The sequence below is a fragment of the Hibiscus syriacus genome, unplaced genomic scaffold (genome assembly GCF_006381635.1).
Source record: "Hibiscus syriacus cultivar Baekdansim isolate YM2019G1 unplaced genomic scaffold, ASM638163v2 tig00110656_pilon, whole genome shotgun sequence".
Taxonomy (NCBI): Eukaryota; Viridiplantae; Streptophyta; class Magnoliopsida; order Malvales; family Malvaceae; genus Hibiscus; species Hibiscus syriacus.
This window is the reverse complement of record NW_024062816.1, coordinates 268,335-292,998: the sequence shown is the minus strand read 5'-3', so window position 1 is coordinate 292,998 and position 24,664 is coordinate 268,335. Positions and strand designations below refer to the sequence as shown.

General features: G+C 31.6%; 1 protein-coding gene and 1 pseudogene across 1 annotated transcript; one reads left to right on the top strand and one right to left on the bottom strand.

Moving 5' to 3' along the window:
• Positions 1–8,532: 8,532 nt before the first annotated feature.
• On the top strand, positions 8,533–9,685 carry LOC120137380 (trihelix transcription factor GT-3b-like). Its single transcript, XM_039153140.1, has 3 exons — positions 8,533–8,631; positions 8,751–9,036; positions 9,114–9,685. The coding sequence occupies exons 2-3, from the start codon at positions 8,770–8,772 to the stop codon at positions 9,648–9,650; spliced, it is 804 nt and encodes a 267-aa protein (XP_039009071.1). The 5' UTR covers positions 8,533–8,631; positions 8,751–8,769; the 3' UTR covers positions 9,651–9,685.
• LOC120137297 lies at positions 9,052–19,788 on the bottom strand (annotated as a pseudogene).
• Between the last annotated feature and the right edge of the window lie 4,876 nt (positions 19,789–24,664).

The window sequence follows — 24,664 nt, the reverse complement described above, 5'->3', positions numbered from 1 at the left end:
AAACTACGGCTTTAATTTCATATCATTTCAAGATGAACTCGACTTCACGATGGAGGAGTCATCCGTAACTCAATTCGAGAGGGAGTAACTCAATTCGAGAGGGAGTTATTGAAACATCAGAGTTAATTTTCAACTCCACTGAACGAAAAGTGTGTCTTTTAATCTTTGCCCTATCCCCGTTACACGACTATAGGCAAAGAGGGGCAGCTGTCAACACACATTTTTCGTCCTATTAGGATTCAAACTCCTAAAAATAGGATAGAATTTTAGGATTCAAACTCCTAAAAATAGGATAACATTTTGCTAGGATTCAAACTCCTAAAAATAGGATAGAGTTCTACTAAGATTTAAATTCCTAAAGATAGGATCCACAAACACTATAAATAGCCATTGTAACTCACCATTGTAACGGAGGATTTACACACAAAACACAGAGGAAAGCACGGAAAATACAAAGGCAAAGTTGTTGTAAATGATTCGAAAAGGAAATAAAAGGTAGCATCTTTTTTACATTGTTCGTTCATTCTCGCATGTGCACATTATTTTTCTTGAGATTTGGTTCGAATAACCCAAACGTGGGTTGCGCCGATGACCAAAAGGGGTGGGATTTCGAAGTTTCGAATCTAGATCTACCCCCGAGGCGTGTTCTTTTTTTATATTTATTTTATCATTTATTTCTACTTATATTCTTTTATATATGCTATTACTTTTTATTTTTTATATTTTTTATCTAGTGTTTATTATATTATTATATTATATATTTATTATTTCTTTTGTTTGTATATGTATATTATTTGTTTTCTTTTTTTTATTTTATATTTTATTATATATATTTATATGTTTACTTTTTTATATATTTACTCATTTATTTACTTATTTTTTTTTTATCCTTTATTTATCATTATTCATCTCTTCTAACCCATATTTGACTTTTAAATGGATATTTGTAAATCCGTCAAAGGTAAGTAATTTGGATCATTATTTATCTTTTAATTAACTTGTTATTTTTCTTAATTAAGACAACTGGAAATTACGTAGTACCGAAAGGGCGGTTCAAGGGTGCTAATCTTCCTTGACCGTAATCGACTCCCGAGCCCGAATATTTCTGGTAAGACGCAGATCAGGTAAGAAATAGGGTATCCGATCAACCCATTTATCTTTAAATAAATGATCGGTGGCGACTCCAATCCACATTTTTCAAGTCGAAGCCCAATTCCGGGGCACAACCGAAAGACGGTTGCGACATTATGAAAATATTATTTTAATATTTAATTAATTAAATTTTTTCAAGATTTTTAATAAATAAAGTATTTATTCTAAATATTATATTATAAAATTTATAATTTTTTTTTATAAACAAAAATTTAGGTTAGGGGTGGCTCACTCAATCCAGGGCCACATACCTAAGACTACTTGTATCAACACTCGTTGGCATAAAATTTGCAGATTGTTCACCAAGAGTAACGGTAGTAGTATTCGAACTTGGGCTTACAAACTCAAATTCATGAATCTCAACCACTTGTACCAACACTTGTTAGCATAAATTTTAGAATATATTAACTTAAATTATATTTAAATTTATTAATATTATTTTTCTTACATACATTTTACATTTGTAATATATCATTATATATTAATGTTAAAATTATCACTAATATATCATTAAATAAATTATTTTTATTAAGAAAATATTAAAACTTTTAAGAACTTCTACGTGATTAATCCATTATAACAATTTAGTTTTACTTCTAATACAATTATACTTAAATCACTCTCTCTTCATTTTACTCACCCTCTCAAGGGCAAGAAAATTGAAGAAAGACTTCGATGATACTTATGAATACAGGCATGTTGTTCTTCCTCCAAACTTCTCCCAAGAGTTAAGAAATAAGTGATTTAATCATGAAATTAAAAAAAAAAGTTTAATTGAGTGTTTGCGTGGAACGGGGAACTTATGGGGCATTTCAACAAACAACTAGAAGAGAGGCAGAATGATAGATTTTTTTTAGTAATATGGAATAAGTATAAAGTAATTTTTATTCAAAGATAAATTTCAACTATTTAAGATTGCATATTCACGCTCTTGATATTCTTAATGTTCGAATCTGATACCTGAAAAAATAACAACTATCCATTTATCACTGATGTCACTTGGTCCGTTCCCTAAATTTGAATGAACTGATCTCATTATCAACCCCTTTTGCTTTCACAAGGAATTCCTTTCGAGTGGTTGAAGAAAATTGTAGTTTTTTTTCAAGTGGTTGAAAAAGTCATGGTAAATTACACATTTAGTACATAAACTATCAATTTTGGTCGATTTTAGTATCTAACCTTTTAATTTTTTCAAAACCATACTTAAAGTTTAGTTTTTTTTATTTTAGTACCCCCATTCAAAATTTAACGTTAAGTTTTGAAAAAAATTGAAAGTTTAGGTACTAAAACGGATCAAAATAGATATTTTAAGTACTAAATATGTAGTTTACCCAAAAAGTTATCCTTTTCCGTAAGATAGAAAGATACTTGAAAATTTATACAAAGACAGTATTATAGTAATTATTTATTTTAAAACATACATAGATATAATAGTAATTAAATTTTATTATAATCGTGTTAGATCAAATTCAAAATAAAATAAAAAATCACTTGTCATTTCCCGTTATAGTCTCTAGTTTCATTCACTTTAACCTCATCTTCTTTATCATTATTTTAGTTTAGGGTAAAGTACATAAATCATCATATGATTATATGATATTATTTTATTGAATTCCTCGACTATTAAAAGTTGTAAAATAGTCCCTCAGGCGTTACTTTATTGAGTCTTTGACTATTAAAAGTTACAAAATGTTATAAAGTCGTCCTTTTTAGTTACAGAAATTGGCAGCAGTCTGAGCTAGATGTTAACCTATTGATTGAGATATGATAAAATATGATCCTATAATCTCAAACGGCTATCATATCTCAGTCAACATGCTAACGTCTAGCTCAGACGACTACCAATTTTTTTAACGGAAAATGACGAGTTTGAAACATATGAATAGTCAGGTGACCATTTTGTAACTTTTAATAACCATATAATCGGAGGATCATTTTATAATTTTTAATAGTAGAGGGACTCAACAAAACAACGGCCAATAATCAGTGTATTTTACCCTTTAGTTTAACTCCACCCTAGCCCATAATAGCGGATCTAAAAATGTTTTCGAGGGTGGACACACATATATTAATAATATAAAATTTTGTATACGATAAAATTTCAGGGTGAGCACTATAGGATTTTAGGATGGACACACATATATTAATAAAGAAAATTTAGAGTTTTAAAGAAGAAAAATCGAATTCTAAGAAATTTCAGGTGGACACATACCCACCTAGAATCAATGTGCATCCGCCACTGCTAGCCCATGTACTCTTTGAACTCTTAAATTTTAATCTCCATTTTCAATTAAAGTATCTATATAACGTTATAGGATTTTTTTTATTAGTCTAAGGGTGGTCATAAAATAGTATCCGTTTGAGAGATTTCCAATTTATTTAATAATGAACGTTACTCTTGATATACGACGTGCTCAAACCCGAAACTTTTAGAAAAAAATATTATACGACTTCTATACTCTAACCAAACACGTTTCATGAAATTTGATAATATAACAACAAGCATAGTCAACATTAACAAAGACTCTTATAGTTAATAATAATAATAATAATAATAATTGATTTTATGACACATATAAAATACACATATAAAAGTAATACAAAACTTTATTTTATACGAAAAGTAAAAAAGAGAATAGGCCTACACTGCCCACATGTTGAAGGGAATGTAATCTTGTCGGTTGAATTAAGGAAATTAACAAACACAATTAACAAATCTCCTACAAGTCCGGATTTAATCTCAGTTGTGACGGTTTGGGTTTTGGTTAAATCATACGATTCAATTATAAATTTTATATAACTAATAATTGATAAAATCTTTAGTTCAGTGGTCAAAATAAAATTGAATCTATAATTCAGTGACCTTAAAACAGATTATCCCAGAATAATAACCAGAAGATTAATTATGATCAAACCTTCAATTTTCATATACATACGTTTTATATTAATGTATAAAATGTGAAAGAATATATTTATTTATTTTATAGTTAACTGTGAATTATATGTTTGGTGTTGGCATTTTCTCGAACACGTTATATGCGTTTTCCATAATTAATTACGGAAGCGTACAACAAAGAATTCGGCATCGATCTCACCATCATCGTATCGGTCTTTGCTTATTTCAATAACCGTTGTAAAGACGCTTACGACAGCAAAGACAAAACACAGCAATTCGGTCATGAATGACAAAAGGGGTTTGACTGCGTTTATTATTTATTGATTTTAATTTTGAAACAAAGCTTGGGTTGGTTTAATTTGTGATTTTGGTCCTTCTACAATGCTCAAATTTGGAATCTAGTCATGTGATTTAAATTAATACGATATGATCCCTTTTATACTATTATTGATTACTTCAAATAAATGTGAAAAACACTCGTTCTTTCTAGACCCTCTTTGCAATTTAGAGATTTTAATATAAATTCAAAACTTTATCCCTAATAGTTTATGTATTTCTTATTCGACCCTAAAATATTTCTCAATTCGCCTTTGATTTGAAGGGAAAAATTCATATCAACGTATATTTTTATAGAAGTCGTTAATATCATTAAAAATGAATTAGAATTTCAACAAAAGTCTACAATCTTAATCGTAAATTAAACAAAAATTAAGACATTTTCCTATAACCATTGACATAAAAAAAAACTAGTCACTTAAGATCACACAAGAACCAACAAGGAGAAGGTTAAAAAATAGTTAAAAAACTCAAACAAAATATAGATGCAAATATATTTGACCACATCAGCAGAAGAACTTTAAAAGTAGATCAAGTTATTGAAAAATCATCGAAAAACCGTAGATCAAAGTTGGAGGACATGACAAAACTAACCACGAACATAAATTGCGTATTTGGATTCAATCTAACGGTCCAAAATATGAAAGATCAACAATGAAAACAATTAAACGGCAACTTAATTAGTCGCGACGACGTTAAATTTAACCCTGAAAAAAAACAACAATTAAACAATAAAAATTTGTACCAAAAGAAAATATATCATAAAATATAAAAAATTGTCATAAAAACCAAAACAAATAAAAAAACAAAGATTTGATGTAAAAAATGTAAGGAAAAAAATAAAAAGACACCGACGACATACACTAACTTTGATGTCATCTCTTGCCAACTAAAGAATGAAAGGGAGAAAACGACCGAGACTTTTAGGGTTGAGAAAAATGAGCCAACAGCTTCAACGTGTCCTTTTAATTAAAATAGTTAATCCTATTAATTATATCATAAAAGTGGAGATTAAGTTCTATCAAATTAAATTAACGGATTAAATACCATATTTTAGCTTAGTATATAGACCAAACTCATAATTTGACCAATTCAAATGTACCAGATAGAGCTGTAAATGAGACGAGACAGATCGCGAGCTACTCGAGATAGACTCGATCAAGGCTCAATAAATACTCGGATCGAATGGATTCGACTCGAGCTCGAGCTTAACTCGAGCTCTTAACGATCCGAAACGAACTACTTGATATTCGACTCGAAAAGCTCGTGAGTAGCTCGAAAATATAATATATTAAGATTTTATTTTTTAAAAATAAATTATTAATAATATCAACATTTATGTGTTGATTTTTTTATAAACATACATTAATATTTTCATGTATTTAAGGTTCAGGTTCGAGTTCGAGTTTGAGGCTTCAATCGAGTTAAGTTTAAGATTTTCTTTTCTTCATTTCGAGCCTTTTCGAGCTGCCCACGAGCTTCAGTTTAGGATTTCGAGTTCGAGTCGAGCTTAAAAATTTTAAGCTCGCGAGTTTTCGAGTCGAGTTGAATTCCATTTCAGAGTTTTCGAGTCGAGTCGAGCTCAACAATACTCGAGCTCGACTCGGCTCGTTTACACCCCTAGTACCAGAATTTCAATTTTCACCCTAATCTATCTACAACTCTAAATCAAAATCTCAACATATGTTTGCAAAATTAGATTTGAACAGGGGAAGGCAAATCCCAACAAAATCTCCCCATTGACGTCAATGAAGCAAACTAAAACACACAAAGTGGCCCACTTTAAAATTCCCAGGGCAGATAAAATTGCACGTAAGCCCCTCATCGCGGAAGAAGGGTGATGTGATGCTAGACGGTCACATTATGATCTTATCGGGGTGAATGTGAATTTTAAAATTTTAAGATTCGAACTTAAACTTGTTAAATTTTAAAAATTAAAGATAGTTTTTTAATTAAAAATATATAAAAAAAATTAAAATATAACGTACCCTTCGACCTCTTCCTGTGCATGATGATACAAATTTATTTATTTATTTATTTATTTTCATTTAGAATTGGACTACTTTATCAGTTTTGGGGCATTCTGGAAAACAGATGGCCCAAGAGGACGAAAATGGAAATCCATATGTTGAATTTGTTGGGCATGTGTTTTTGCATCCCATAGCCCCACGTGGACTCATTATAATTAATGTCAACATCCAACATAGTTGAGTAGAATTAAAAAAAATTAAACTAATTGAATCGACAAATTAAATATTGGATATACCTTTAGAAAAAAAATAAAATTTAAGTATACTAATAATAATAATAATAATATAAGTATTAAAAATGTAATTTACCCTTAATTATATTAACCTAGGACACCTAAAAATCCACGCAAAAAGTAAAAAAAAAACGTTACCGCCTCCACGTAACAGTTAGAGAAAGCCAATTTTGTCACCTTCACACGGTTTCAAGGCATAATGGACCAGAAAGTTGACTATATATATATCTTCAACTAGGCTTTCCCATTTGAAAATAAATAATTGTAAATACACTGATAGAATATATATATATATATATATATATAATAAATATGCATTTATATGTTTATTATACTTTGAATTTATTTTAATCATTCTATCAAACAAATTCTTTTAATCATTTTCAAGTAATTTAGTATTGAATTAGATTGGGTTTGAGTTTATTTAGATTCCTTGTACTATATTATAAAATTACTTTAATCCTCTAACATAAAAAAAGTATCATTTTCGTACTAACATGTTAAAAAGTTTCTTTTATGATCCATAAAGTGATTTCAGTAAATTATATAAGCGTTGTTTCCTCTAAAGATCACGGGCTTAAACATTTACATTTGCGGATTTTGTGCATTATCAATTGCTAATAAAGATTCTGAACAAAATATTTAATTTTTTTTAGTTTTTTTCTCAATTTTAATCACGAACAAAATAATCTTTCTCATATGAATTTTTACATAAATATTCTAAACATTTATAAAATTTAAATACAAAACTAATTTTTATTCTAACTTCAAACTATGTTATCTTCATTTACTATAATATTACAATTACAAGTCAAAATATAAAAAATGTTTAAAATGTTTAATTGAAAATATTGAATATTCTAAGAATTTTTAGATTTAAAGTGAGAGTAAGAGTTTTATAATAAAAAACCATAAATATATTTAAAATTTTGTAAAATAATTTAAGATTATGAGAATATATTATAAAATTTTTGGTTTTATATTTTAAAAAGGCATTCAATTATTGTAGGGCATAATACACCGAATAAAAAGGTTAACACCATCATAGATCGTTTTTATTTAATAAATTACTCTAATTTTTCAAGAGGAATTTATTCTCTCAAATTTAAAATGGACTCTATTTAAAATTTGATTAGGACCTAAAGGCTATTTAAACAAAAATATTTAAACCCAATAATTATAATATTATAATTCTACAATTTTTGATCTAAAATATCCACTTTTTAAAGTACATAAATTTAATTGTTTCTTTTATAATATAGAGTAAAATAGATTTTTTTAATAATGTGTGATGATTATAATATAATAGATTGTGTTCAAAAAAATTTAAATCTATAATAATATATACTTACTCAAATACAAATCTTTTAAAATAAAAACATTTTATTCTATCACCTAAATCTCTCAATCAATTTATTAAAATCAACTTTTATATATACTAAAATACTAAGATGTTATCACCAACGGGTTGGTCTAGTAGAACGAGACATTGACTCCCTTAAGCAAGGTTAGAGGTTCGAATCCTGACGCTTGTGAATGGAGCAAACTGGGTTAAGAAGGTCGCTCTCATCTCTGCAGTATTTGATATGGATTTATCGATCAATATATCGAATACCAGTGATTAATTAAAAAAATACTAAGATGTTTTCTTTTACGGTAAAAATAAAATATAGATATCTAGTAAAAAAATATACATCTAAAAAAATAAAATCTAGGATTGTCAGCATGACGCCACGTAAACGCAACGGGCCAAATAGTCTAGAAAAAAATAATTATTAAATTTAAAAGAAAAAAAAAGAAAAAAAAAAAGAAAAGGAAATAGTTTACGCGTAGAGAGATAGAGATGGAAAGAGAGAGAGAGAATCTGTTGTGTTGGTAAGACAGAAAGAAGAAGAAAGCTTTCTTTGATCTCATTTGCTTGATTATGAACGATTAACAAAACCCATCGATCTTTCTCCCTTCTTCTTCCTGTTACCTTTTCCGGGTAAGTCTTCTTCTTTCTCGACCAGTTCTGCTTTGTGTTCACACCGTTTCCTCGTGAATCTTTGCTGTTTTTTACTTTTTTAAAACTTTCCCTTTTCTGGATTAATGATCTTCTGTTAGGTGTAAAAGAAAAGTAAATATGGAGCATCGGCATCATCATCTGCAAAATCATCCTGTGAGTGCTAACGTTGAGGCTGCTGGTGGTGCTGATAGGTTTCCTCAATGGAGTCTTCAAGAGACAAAGGAGTTTTTATCTATCAGAGCAGAGCGTGATCAAAGCTTCATGGAGACGAAGAGGAACAAGCAGCTCTGGGAAGTTATATCTACTCGGATGAGGGACAAAGGTTACAATCGAAGCGCCGAACAGTGCAAGTGCAAGTGGAAAAATCTCGTTACTCGATACAAGGTAATATAATAATCTCTAATATTCCATCTTAAGTTTTTAAGTTTTAATCCTTTGATGATCTAATATATTACTCACAGGGATGTGGGTCGATTGAAGCGGAAGCTGCGAGGCAGCAGTTCCCTTTTTACGACGACTTGCAGGCTATATTCACGGCTAGGATGCAAAGTATTATATGTTCGGAAAGCGAAGGCGGCGGCGGAGGAGGAGCCACAAGGAAAATGTCTGCTGCTTCTGATGAGGAAGAAGATATGGAGGAAAACGAGTTGGATAATAAGTATAGTGTTAGGAAGAAGAAGAAAGTGAAAACTGGTGGTACTAGCACAAGTGGTGGAAACAATGATATAAAGGAAATGTTGGAGGATTTCATGAGGCAGCAGTTGCAGATAGAGATGCGATGGAGGGAAGCTTTCGAGTCTAGGGAGAACGAGCGGCGGTCGAAGGAGATGGAGTGGCGGCAGACGATGGAAGCGTTGGAGAATGAGAGGATGATGATGGAGAGACGGTGGAGGGAAAGGGAAGAGCAACGGCGGGTGAGGGAAGAAGCTAGGGCGGAGAAGAGAGATGCTCTCATCACCGTACTCTTAAACAAGCTTAGAAGAGAGGGTCAAATGTAACCAGGTTCACTTCGTTTAATTTTCTCTCCTTTTTTGCCCATTTGGGGGGCTTCTTTTGCTAGATAGTTTTCATTAGTTTTTCTTCCTCTTCTTCTTCATTTCCATTCAAGAGACAACCTTGGACGCACCATGAACCAAAAAGAAAAAGGCTCTAGGGTTATCTTTGGTGGTATAGTTGAAGAGATTAAAGCATAGTACTGAATCATAATTACAATATTCATTATGAATGCTATTATATTACAATAACCTTAAAAATCGTTATGATGTGAATATTATCTTAGTGACCGTAATTTAGTACTATACAATGGATCCACCAACGATAGTGTTGCAGGTAAATGATTGTTATAAATGTTCAATATTCTATGTCAACAATATTATTTTCTAGTGGATACTATTGGGAATGGTCCATTCTTGCTAATTCCTCTTGAAGTGTGCACCTTTCCTTTACATAGATCAATCTCATCATCAATCTCTATGTTTTATACATATATACATGTCTACATACGTGTATCATCTGATCCATTAAAAATACATAAAATTATATATATACTACTCCAATATCAAAATATCTTTTATATGTTCATACGGGTACACAAATCGTTGTCAAATTGATTATATGTGTTTATTAGAAGTTGAGTTTGGGTGGCTTGTAGTGTTCATATTTGTCACTGCGAGAATAATTCAAGACAATTATTTCTCATATATGTTGTATGTGAACCTAAGTTTAGCTTTCTATATGAACATGCATGTGCATGTATGATTGTATGGATATGAACAAATCCCTTCACATCTATTTTATGTTAGTGGTAAGATCATGATAACAAATGGCCATGTGGGGTTGATTTCTGAGGTTACATATGTGTGTATGTATTTTCCATACCATGCATATATCAAGATCGATGTCCATGGGAAAGATTGATTGATCTCATAGTGAAAAGTGTTGTTATAAATACCTTGTTAAAGCAATGGTTAGTTCGCTACAAAGCTATATATATATACATGTGAACTTTCTGAGCATATGTTTCTTGTGATTGTGACAAGTAGGGACTCATAGATTTCCTCCTTTTACACCCTTTCTTTTATGCTTTTTCATTGATTGCTTTTATTAATATGCTATACCCTTTATTTATTTAGGGTATACTACCCTAAGATCACTAAACTTTTAGTTTGATTATATTTTTGTTATCAAACTAGATTTTTTTGTCAATTAAGTTTCAATCAAGTCACCAACTGTGAACGAAATTGATGGTGTGACAATTAAGCAAAATTCGTACGATAACATATTTGATTCTCATTACGTGTATAGTACGTCGATTTGATCATAATTAAATTTATTGAATTTCAATTATTAAATTATTGAGGGATCAAAATTATGGTCCGATTGATAGGATGTGTAAACAATGAGGAACAAATGTGTTAGCATATTAAATTTTGTTTAATTGTTATGTCAATAATTTTGTTACACGTTCACAGTCGATGAGGAAACTAAATTGAAATTTTGTTATGTCAATCAAGGCAGTCCATGGTATTGTTGCACATTTCGACAACAAATATGATCCAATTGATAAATATTAAATACTATAGTATACTTTTCCTTTACTTGAAGATTAAGGGAAAATGTGGTCCATGAAGATCTGATTATCATAGTAAAAATATGAATCGGTTTTTTGCCACTGGTGTTCTCGTGTACATGCATATTGAATTTATTTGTAGAGTCCTGGAATGTTTGCTTGTTAGAAAGTCAAAAGACACTTAAGTCTGTACACCATTGACATTGGTAATAAATTTGCCCATGCGACCAACCACCCTATGTCATGTACTGAGATGGACCGAAGGGTAGGTGGGATAGTAATCTTTTGAAAATTTAAAATTATTATATATTTTAAATTTTTTATGTATTTTTTATTAAAAATCTGTTTTCATCCCATGAAATTTTATAAGTTCAAATTCATCATTTAGAATTTTAAAAGTTCAAGTTCAACTCCCCCAATATAAAATCCTACGTTTGTCCCTTATCATGCACATGGATGGGTCAAGGAAAGTGGATGAAGACGTCGTTTCTCTAAAAAAAAAATTAAATTATTATATATTTTAAATATATTTTTATATTTTTTATTTATAATTTATTTTTATCACCTAAAATTTTATAAAGTTATGATTCCTTAATATTTTAGAAATCGATCATCGTAACATAAAATTATGTGTTTCTCCCCAATCAAACACCACCTTTCTTATAGTCTATCAGCATAAATCTATCTATCTATCTTTATTCTTTTACTAAAAGGTTGTTATGTATTCTTAAAAATATACAATATATAAAGATTAAAATTTATTTCTCTAAAAAAAATACCAATATTCAACACGGACCGACTTATCTCAATAGTCAAAGGAATAATTATTGTTCTTAGAGATCATGAGTTCAAGCACTAACGACTGCATCAAGGTGATTGAGCGTTTATTGTCAAATAGTTAAAATTATTTAAAATAAATACTACTTTGTAATCACCTTAGCTTAATAAAAAATATCAATATTCAAAATTTTATTGTTTCTTATATATGGTTCTTCTTCTTTGATCTCAAAATATTTTTTTTATTTTCATCGTCACCATTTGTGACCACTTTATCGATAATTTTTTGTTCATATAAAAAAATAATAAATCGATTAAAATTACCATAATGTAATTACTTAATTTAGTTAACCGAAATTAAATAATTGAAAAGTCGGTGACCCTAGCAATCCAGGAAGATGCATTATGATTTCAGGTTGATTTGATGAATTATGGGGTCATGGGATAGTGGTGGGCCCAAATCCTTGTGAAAATGGAAAATGAAATTATTTTCATTAATTATTTTTTTGACATAACATTTATTAACTATATTATGCAGGGAGAATTTTAAAATGAAAATGTAGATTTGTTGGTCCAATTTTTGGATGTATCACGTACGGAAGTAGGGATAGTAAATGGGCGGATCGAGTGTGGATACCCTCCTTTATCCTCATATTCATTTAATATTTTTAAATCTACTATCCGCTCATTACCCATGATGGGTAAAACTTTTCAGATCCACACCCACCTACGCGAGTATATTCTCAAATACATCCCCACATCTACTACTTAACTGGAGATGTTCTCGACTAGACCTGCCTGACAGCAACCTTAAGTTATACAAAGCAAGAAACATAAAACAAACACGTCCATTAAGAAACATAATAATATTTGGTTAAATTATAAATTATATCTTATACAATATTAAAAATTTATACATTAGTTTCTAAAATTATACATAAATTCATAATGGTCTAAAATTTAATAGGTATTTAGTGGGCGGGCGAATGCGGGGCGGGTAAGGTCTCAAACCCATCACCCGTCCACTACCCGCGACGGGTACCACTTTTTAAATCTACACCCGCCCACTACCCACTAAAGTTATACCCATTCCCGCCCCAATATGAGTTGGTACGGTGCGAAATCCACGAAATTGTACTCGTTTGCTATCCCTATACGGAAGCTTTAATATAGACTAAGGAAATACAATATCGGTAATGTTAATATTTTTTAACATTTTTAGTATAGCTTTATCTATAATATTATTATTTTATTGAAAATATTAATATTGAACGTTACCTAAAATGTTTAACATTTCCTAAAATATTATTTTTTTACAAAAAATATTAATATTGGGTTTTATCGGGAATTAGTTAGCGGAATTAATATTTCTGGTAAAAAAATATTTTAAATAACATTTTACCGAAAATATAAAAAATTATTAATATTTTTTATAAGACATTTTCTTAACTGTATATTAATATTTTGTCTATTTTGATGATATTTTTGAGTTTAAGCATTATGATAGTTTGATGTTTCGTGTTACATTCATTACGACACATCTCTTGATAACAAAAAGTCGACTGTCTCATATAATTAGATCTCTTTTTACGATAGTTTCTCAATGTATTCAAAATTATCCGTGGAGCAATATGTAAGATTATTTTCTCGGTTTCCATGTCTTTCATCAATTTGTGTTTAGGTTCTAATAGACGCATGAAGATTATTGATAATTGCTATTTTTTTTAAATATAATAATTTAATCAAGAAAAATGTTTAATATTAATTTTCTTCGCCCTTTAAATTTCTATGTTAAAATTGTATTACCTTTATTGTACCATACATCTTTATTTTTTTTCACTGAGTTTATGATGATGTGGCATAATATTTAGGGTAAATTTCGTATTTAGTCAACTAACTATCACTTTAGTTCCGTTTTTATCACCCAACTATTAATTTTTTCAAAATTATACTTAACTTTACGTGTTGGTCGCTTGCTGTTAAAAAATAAATAAAACTATTGAGCTGGCAATTTTTTATTTTTTCAATGGTGACGTGATATTACTTTATGGTGACACATCAATATCACTGTTAATTTTCTAATGATGGATGACAAACAAACCCAAAATGTAACCCTAGGCATGATTTTGGAAAAAAGTAATAGTTAGATGACCAAAACGGAATAAAAGTGATAATTTGGTGATTAAATATGTAATTTACGCTTTTATTTATTATATTTCAAACCAAATCCCAAAGGAGATAGAGATAGTCAAAAGACAATATTTTCTGCCATTAACAAAGCCCTGAAATTCTCAGTTCCTAATTTTTAAAGCTCAAAGAAACCCCATTTTCTCTCTTCCCCGTCAGCATCTTCAATAAATTTAGCCACTTGTCTTCTCCCTCAAGTTACGGTACGTACAACTCCTCGCTTTTCAACTTCTTAGTATTTGATCTTTAAACTCGGGTCAATGTTTTCCTACTTCGCCATTCCCCCCCCCCCCAAAGTTTTTCACTGTTTAAATCATTCCCAAACTGCAATCGTTTCGATTCTACCCTTTTTGCACCCTATTTTTGAAAGCTTTTGACTCTTGATCAAGAAAACTGTGCAAGAAAATCAGTCATTTTTGTAGCTTTTTAGGGTTCTTCTCTTCATCTTATTGGTTTAATGATTTATTGCAAATCCAGGCGTTTCTCTTAATTATTATTACATAATTTACTGTTTGTTCGTCGAGAAACCGAAGGGAAATTATTGATGTACGTGCGTGTAACTTGAACTGGAGTTTTACAATCCGAAACCCAGTTTTTCTCCGGCAATGAGTCCAGTCCCATTAGTCTCGCCACTATCCCGGGACCACTTTCGGATGTTTGGTCTCGAATCCCAGGCGCGTTATCAACGGCGGTTGACTCCATAATCTTGTCCGATGGATGTGTTTGAGGAGTCCCCGAACAGAGAAGACGGCGGAGAAACAGCCAGAACTGGAACGCTTCGAGTTACACATTTGCCCGTAGAATAGTGAGATGTTGTGATGACGGAGACTGGTTCAAAATATAGTCAGCGAAAACAACTAGCCCTGGGAAAATAAAAAAACCGGGGAGGGCTCCGCGTTTGAATCGTACAAATCAGAGTAACTACTTGGTCAAATTTCGTTTTTGGTCCCTTTGTTATGTCCAAGCTGGGGATTCATTTTTAAAAAAAAAAGAAATTGATATAATTTGATTCTTTGACATTAATTTGTATATATAATTAACATACTTTTAACACAATAAGAATTTATTTTAAGAATTCATTGAGTGATTTCAGTGGTTAAAAAAATATTGTTCTTTTTTGAGATTTTGGGTTCTAGTAATTACATTTATAGAGTGTATGTTGTCAATAATTAAGAAAGATTATAAACATATATTGTTTTGCAATCATTCTAAACTATTCAAAAAAAAATCATTTCAAAATGATGAAATAAAATTTGAAAATATATTTAACCAAAAAATTAATTATATTTTTTGAGGAAGTGAAATATGAATTCGTTTTTTAATTAATTAATAAGAGAATTTGAATATTTAAACAAAATAATGTTATTACAAAAGAATAAATAAAATTATGTCAAATATAAAATATAAAATTATCAAATCGGAGGGACTAAATTCAATATTGAACATTTTTTATTGATTCACAGGGACGGGGAGATCTGTCGTCGGTCTATAATCTATATAGCATAGAGAGGTGCGTCGGTTCGTCAGATTCACATTCCAAACCGTGAAAATGGAAGACCTACGCGCAACTCAGTCGCGTATTGAGTGAACGCGAAAGTGCATTCGGACAACAAGTCAACAACCGTCCTTGCTGTCTTTACGGTCACGGTAGCCTACGCACTATGAAGAATATATTTTTTAATTAAAATGTTTATAAAATATTATATGTTTAAATATTTTAAATTATTTAATAATAAATATTTAATCATCTTGTTATAATAGTTAGTATTCGAATTTATAACTTATAACTTATAAAAATAAAAATAATTTCTTTAACTATTTAAATAAGTTAATTTGTAATAATATATTATTTTTATTATTATTAACAGGGGACCCACCCAAGCGGCCTAACTGCTGTTTTTTAATGCAAAGAATGTTGACAAAGTGTTGACTTATGGTAGCGCGTGATTTGACAATCACCGACTTCGATCGTTGTTGCTGTGGGGACACCTTCCACCAAGTTTCTCTGTTCACAGTTCGTTTTGGGTTACGGTAAAAGGGGAAATATTCGACATCTTAATATACAATTAAAATAATATGTTATCGGTTTATTATTATTTTAAATAATAAATTAATAAAAAATGATCGAAAATATTATTTTTTAGATTATAATTTTTTATCATGATTACCTATATCGGTAATTGATAATAATAACATATCTGGTAGAAATAATATTTTTTAATCATCTTTTATTGATTTTATTATTTAAAATAATAACAAAACCGATAACATATTTTTTTAACTCTATATTAAAGTGTCACACCGTAGAACTTCCCTGATGTTGCCACGTACTCAGGATGGGTCTAATTTATTTGGAGTAATTGTTATCCATATAATGTGTTTCACATTACCAGTAGAGAAAATAAGGGTAAATTATATACTCATAATTATTTAATTATAAAAAAATTATTTGATTGTCAAAATTTTGAATTTATTGATTAGATTATTTAATTATTTAAATGATATCAATCAAGTTACATATCATTAATATTGAATTAAATAATTAATATGATAATTAATAAAATGGTATAATTATATATTTTATGAAGTTTTTCTTAGCTATAATTTAATTCAATAAATTTAATCTAATAAAAATTTAAGATTCAAATTATAAATTTATCTTGTGTTTGAATTATGTTTGTAAGTTTAAAGTTTACTACATGAATTATATATATATATATATTCTTATTTTCCTACTGTTAATCTCATCCCTTGATTTCCCATCATCAAGCGATCTTAAAGATGTGTAAAACATTTTAGTTTTACACAATGTAATTGGATGAGGAGAAATTAGAAGCTGAGATTAACATTAAGAAATGAAAATATATTCATTGGAAAAAAAGAACATTGAGTCAATCTCAGCCTTTGATTTTTCTCTCAAACAACTATTCTAAAATAATATAAAACTAACAATTTTACTCGGGTAAGTGGATCATAATTCTCTCTCTATATATAATGTAAAGTTACTTTTTATTTTAGATGTCATATTAATTACAATTTAATATATATATATATATAATTTATTTAACTATAAATTAACAGATATTATATATATGAGTTTGATGTTCTATCTATGTGATAATCGGTTTGGTTATGTGTAATTGGTCATTGGACATACATCTTTTGTCATTTATTGTGTAATTGGACAGATATTATATATATGCTAATTATTTAGTACACTTTTAATGGAAGAACAAATAATTCCACAAATAATTTAAAATGATGATAAATATTTTTAAAATTTAATAAATAAAATATTGCCATTTATGAGTGCTTAGTTAATTTGATGTGATTAGTGGGTTCCCCTTTATCCCATAATTATGGGTTTGGGGGGCAAAAAAATAAAGTCAATAAACACTAATTTCTTCCATTTTTTTTTTTAAAAAAAAAGCAATAAATTTTCATTTCCTTTCAAAAGAATAAAAATATACATTTTCCTTTACTAGTAGAATGCCAATAATACCCTAATCCCCTCCATAGAAAATAAGGTTAAAAATGAAAGCCCCCAAATTGCCCTCCCACTTTTCAACTTGAATATGATTTTTACATATTCATGGCAATGAGAGCTCAATGTAGTTCAGGGTCAGTTTGGTAGTAAACAACATCTCCATTGTCACTAACAAAGTGATCTTTCTTCAAGCTTGTTATCAAGTTTCCAATCAGGTGGAAAGGTACAGGACCTGATCGTTCCGGCTCCCGATAGTATTTTCCGAGAACCGGTTTTGCCGCCTCCGTCTATGACAACATTATAACAACATAACAATTAGATGTCATATCGAAGTAGAGAGATATACCATATAGGTACGACGTACTAACCGCCTCTATTAAATGGTAGTGTGGGATCTGAGAGAATAGATGGTGTATGACATGAGTTCCGATATCATGGTGGATGTTATTGATCCATCCGTAATCACGGTCGAGCGTCATAAGGCCTCCCCTAGAGTAACTCCATTCCTATCGAAATATTAGTTTATTCACTAGTTGCAGATTGAATTCTATATGAATCCCCAAGGTCGAATTAGACCGAGTTTCGTACCTTCCGCCGGTACCAAGGGAGCTTCTCTTCATTACCATGGTAATGCAAGTACGAAACTAAGTCCAGCCACATCACGAAAATCTAACATCGAAAGCAAGCAAAAAACGGGTCGGTTTCGGTTTTCTTTATTGACAAGAGATAAGTATGATTTTATCATTTAAGAAGATGAAACCTACCACGTATGGGATTCCATGTAGTTTAAGCAACTGCATAGGACCCATCGTGAAACCCAAGCCAAAAAGGATAGCAGCCATGGCCGTCCAGTAAATGGTGGAAGTAATCACATCTTTTCGTTCGCTCGGGATAAACAAATCACTGTTGGGGTCAAAGTGTGAACCAGTCTTCCCCGGACTTCTGTTCCACTGCGATCGATCAACGTCGAACAACCATTAATATCTCAACATATGTGAATGTGATCATCATCATCAAATTCATTCAATCAAAGCTTTACATCAAAGCTTTTCAACAAAACTTACAAGGGTAAGCAGCAAGCATGGAAACGGCAACACGAACCGCAATGTTCATGTTACATTATCCAAACTCCTGTATATCTTCTCAGATAACTGCAATTGAATCGAAAAAAGTGTTCACAGTTTAAGACTAGGTTCCATGGTTGAATCATTCTCAATCAGAACAATAAAAACAGAGAACAAACCAAACCGGGTGCCACGATTCATCATTCTCGATATGACCATGGTTTTGATGGTGAGTCCTATGGCTAATTCTCCTGTAAAGTTAATCATAATGGAATGAGTTTGATTAGAACTAATTACATATACAAGTTGAGAAGAGACAAATTATCAAACACTAGGCGTACCATCCATGATAAGGCACAATGATTGAAGAATGCAAGAGATGCCCCATCACACTGTTGATCTTGGGATTGTTTGAAAAGCTCCCATGGCCGCTGCAACAATGGAAATGAAAAAGGGTATTAAGCAACAAAATCCAGAGAACATTAAAACAGATCTAATAACACAAGGCTAAAACTTTTGTGAATGCATTTGTGAAATTTACCAGTCATGTGGTCAAGAACAAAAAGAGCCCAAAACATGGTCCCTTGAGCAGCCCAGTAAAGGGGCCAAACAAGCCAATTATTAACATAAACCGCAGCAGCCGCCAGGCCAAACACCACAGCAACGTCCCGCACGACGTAGCTCATAGATTTCAATGGATCCTTCACCCAACAATGCTTCGGGATGGCAGCTCTTATATCGGCCAGGTTAAACGGCGGCGGCGCCCCGAGGTCGACACCCGCCTCTATTTTTTCTTCTCCAAACCCATTAACATCGTGATTTCTCTCTTTTCCTCCTTCATCTTCTTCTACGGATGCAACTCTGAGAGGAGCGCTCACGTTCAGAGCCCAGTTCCTAGACACCCCAGACGAGAATTCGATTCGATTCTTCCTTTCTAGATCTGGGTAATTCTTGTTTTTAACTAAAAATCTGGGTTTTGAAGATTTCCTCGAAACAACGGGTCTGTCGTGGATAAAAGGGAGATACTTTAAACCAGATAGAACGAAACCTATTAGAGTATATCAACTTCAGTTTGAAATCTTTATAGCTTATAGTCGATTAGTTATCAGCTTGTAGCTTGTAGTTGGTTTGTTTGTTATCAGTTAGCTGATTTGTTAGTAGTAGTTTTTGGTTAGTCAGTTAACTTTATAGCTGTATATAAACCAGTCAGTAATCCTTCTTGAATACAAGAAAGCATTACTCATTTGTAGCTTCTTCGATTGTTATATGGTATCAGAAGTTTGTTTCTCTTCTCCCACGCTTCATCATGGTTGAGTCATTGAATGATAGTTTCGACAATGGGATAAATCCCTATTACTTGCATCAGTCTGACAATCCTGACATAATATTGGTGAGTTAGTTGCTTTCCAATGATAATTTTCATAGCTGGAAAAGGTCAATGATGTTTGTCTTATTTGCCAAGAACAAGCTTGGATTTGTTGATGGTTCAATTCAAGCTCCTAATCCTTCTATGGTAAACCAGTTCAACGCCTGGATATCCAAGGACATATATGTGTGATATCCAAGAAATATATCCCAACACCAGAAGCATTTATTTCTTGGATATCCTCCAGGTGTAAAGGGATAACGCATTTATATGTTGCAAAGTCAGAAGATGGTTATTTCTAGAAACGTGGTATTCCATGAAGGGTTATTTCCTTTTCAAAATGCAAGATTGTCTGACAATTCTGTTGACATTTTTCAGGATTTTTGTTTACCAAAGGTTGTAAATGACACGTTCAATACTCCACACGTGCATGAAATTCAAAAAATTCCTCTTGAACATGTTGACTTGAATGGTGGAGCTTCTCTTGGCTCTAGTAGTTCAACTAGTGATGCTCTCCTGGGCTCTACTCATTCAAATAACAATGCTTCTCTTGAGCATACCGAATCACACGCGGATGTTTCTTCAGAACCTACTGCCTCGACTGATGAAATTTCAATACCAGTTCAACGTTCCTCTCGTACCATTCAGAAACCTTCCTACCTTCAGTATTATTATTGCAATAATGCTTCCTCAAAATGTTTATATCACATCGAAAGTTTTGTTTCTTCTCCAAAACTTTCCACCGAGTATGGAGCCTTTGTTGCAAATATCTCGACTGTTGTTGAGCCCTCTTATTATCATCAAGCTGTCAAGTCTTCAACTTGGAGAAATCCTATGAGTGATGAACTTCGAGCCATGGAAGAACTTGGAACATGGACCATTGTTCCATTACCCACTGGAAAGAGTGTTGTTGATTGTAAATGGGTCTATCGAGTGAAGTATAATGCTGATGGCTCAATTGACCGGTATAAAGCCAGACTGGTTGCTAAAGGCTTCACACAAGTTGAAGGCATTGACTACATGGACACATTTTCACCTGTTGCAAAAATGACCTCATTTCAAGTCCTTCTTTCCCTTGCAGCAACATGCAACTGGCACTTGTTACAATTAGATGTAAACAATGCCTTTCTAAATGGAACATTAGATGAGGTAGTTTACATGAAACTACCTCTCGGATAGAAGTCTGAGCTTAAAGGATCTAACATGGTCTACAAGCTTCACAAATCTAGTTACGGTTTGAAGCAAGCATCCAGACAATGGTTCACTGCATTCTCGAACGTTGTTATTCAACTTGGTTTTTAGAAATCTCCATTTGAACATTCTTTGTTTACAAGGGGTTGTGGCAGTGGATTCATTGCTCTTCTCGTCTATGTAGATGACATCGTTTTGGCCGGGGAAGATCTCCTAGCTCTCCATAAAATACAAAACCTTTTACAAAAACACTTCAAACTAAAGGAGTTGGGGCCCTTGCGTTATTTCATAGACTTTGAAATTGCTAGGAATAATTCTGGAATCATCCTATCCCAGAGGAAATATGCATTACAATTACTAGTAGATACAAGGTGTTTGGGTACCAAGCTAGCCGAATCACCAATGCTTTTATCCTCGAAGTTGAGTGCAAATGAAGGAAAATTACTTCCTGATCCTCAGGAGTATCGTCGATTAATAGGCCGTTTGTTGTACTTGACCAATACTAGGCCATATATTGTCCATACTGTCCATTTGTTGAGCCAGTTTGTATCCTCACCTCGCCTGCCTCATATAATTACCTTAAAACATCTTTTGGCATATATTAAAAGTTCTTCTGGTCTTGGTTTGTTTTTCCCAGTTCAATCCACCAACCACTTGAGCATATTTGTTGACTCGGACTATAGTTCCTGTCCCGATACAAGACGCTCCACAACTGGTTTTTGTGCCTTTCTTGGTAACAGTTTGGTATCCTGGAAATCAAATAAACAAGTTGTCGTTAGCCAATCTTCCTGCGAGGCTGAATATCGAGCTATGGCCATGGCTACATGTGAATTAGTTTGGCTCGTTTCTTTGCTTTCTTCATTTCATATGGATATTGATTTTGCAAGATTATATTGCGATAATCAGGCTGCAATCAATCTTGCAACTAATCAAGTGTTTCATGAGAGAACAAAGCATATAGAAGTTGATTGTCATTTTGTACGAGACAAGGTGAAAGCAGACTTTCTGAAGTTGTTTCATGTTCGTTCCTCAGACCAGTTGGCTGACATCTTCACCAAAACACTTCGGCCTCCCGTACATCTAGCTTTCATTGCCAAGCTGGGTCTCTTTAACATACACGCACATCCAGGTTGAGGGGGGTATTAGAGTATATCAACTTCAGCTTGTAATCTTTATAGCTTATAGTCGATTAGTTATCAGCTTGTAGTTTGTTTGTTTGTTATCAGTTAGTTATCTGATTTGTTAGTAGTCGTTTTTGGTTAGTCAGTTAACTTTATAGCTGTATATAAACCAGTCTGTAATCCTTCTTGAATACAAGAAAGCATTACTCATTTGCAGCTTCTTCGATTGTTATAAAACCCGCCATTGAAATCCCATGAAAAGCTCAACGAAAGCATGAAAAGAATGAAATGAATGAGGTACTCGGACCTCAAAACAAGACGCAATGTGAGGTGTGTAGGAAAGATCCTCCCTTATTGTTTGTTCCCTCTCCTCGAAGAGTAACACAAGGGAAGAGAAAATGTTGGCGAGTTTTGTGAATTTTTAATTAATATATATATATAATAGAGAGAGAGAAAGAGAGGCGGATTGGCCAATTTGCCGAAAGAGGGAGAGGTTCCTTCGGCAGATTGATTGGTTTTAGACCAAATTGAGGGGCGTTTTATAGTATAGCTATGGTTCCCGGGCTGCCCTATCATATTCACGGTTTCTAATGATATTTGGGATTTCATAGGTACAATACTAGGTTCCTTTCGAGTTCAGTGATTGGGGAGTTTGTTTTGTCTCATTTTTATTTTGTTTCCATCTAAATTTAATATTATTAATTAAAAGTCTAAATGATTTTAGTAGTGAAAAGTTTTATTTGTTCAAAGTTTGTTTTTAATAATCATTGATGATGTACATATTTTACAAAATATATAATTGTTTAAATTCAAAATTTTAAAGGGAACGAATCAAATGATCTAAATGTTTAAGGGATTTATTATTCTTTGAGGTCTCAGCAGGGGTGTAAACGAGTCTAGTCGAGCTCGAGTATTGTTGAGCTCAATTCGACTCAAAAACTCTAAAATGAAGCTTGACTCAGCTTGAAAACTCGCGAGCCTAAAGTTTTCAAGCTCAACTCGAACTTGAAACCATGAATTGAAACTTGAAAAAGCTCAAAATGAAACAAAAATCTTAAACTTAACTCAATTGAAGCTCAAACTCAAAATTGAACCTTAAATACATGAAAATTTTATACTACATTTTTAAAAAAAATCAACACATAAATGTTAATATTATTAATGATTATTTTAAAAAATAAAATCCTAATATATTAAATTTTCGAGTTGCTCGTGATCTTTTCGAGTCGAGTAACAAGTAGCTTGTTTCGGCTTGTTAAAAACTCGAATAGAGCTCGAGCTCGAGTCGAGCATTTATCGAGCTTTGACCCAGTCGATCTCAAGCAACTCACGATCTGTCTCGTCTAGGTCTCATGTTCAAACACTTCATATCCCAAAGGTATGATGAACGTTCATTGTCAAATAATTGTGAGTTTTTGAACAAATACTCCTTGTGTACACCCTAGATGTGTCAAAAAAAATTAAAATTAAAAGAAAAAAAACTCTACTTTTTATTATTGCAGTCGTTTGATGAGTTCCTATATACCAACCCATGTGCCATCCATTAATCTATATAATTCAACACATATAATTACATTAATGATTTAGATTAGAATATAACATGAATAATAAAGTAATTATGCTAATCAAATATTTTAATAGAACTCATTTCGTGATTTTAATGGTTAAAAATAGTGTTTTTATTTCTGGAGGTATTGAGTTCGAGGTTCTATGTTTGCAGAGTGTATGTGTATTATCAATAATTAAAAAAATTCTAAACAAATACTACATTATAATTAATTTAAATCATTTTAAGAAAATCTCATACAAAAGGAGAAAAATAATATTGTTTTAATGATATCTCTTTCAATTAGAGGCATAGGGTTTAGGCCTTTAGGGTTTATTCTAGCTCATTACTCATGGACGGAGCTCCCTTTTATGACTTTCGTTTGTTATAGCACAAGTTTCTTAAGGCCGGCGTCCCACAAAATGCACTCACAAAGTGCTGCCACCGTCATTTCTTTGAATTGTTTTTTAAATCACAAAAAAATATTGAATAATAGTATAAAACTATTTAGAACATATACTACTTCGTAATCAACTTAATAAAAAAAACTTTGAATGCAAAGAAAAATAATCTGAATCCAACAAAGATACAGCCTCATCCCTTGGAATAGAAAAATCAATACTTTATCAGCAATATGGGTGGTTTGATCGTTTCAAAGTAAGAATTTTACAGCATCAATCCTTTTACATTCTATATTCTCCATG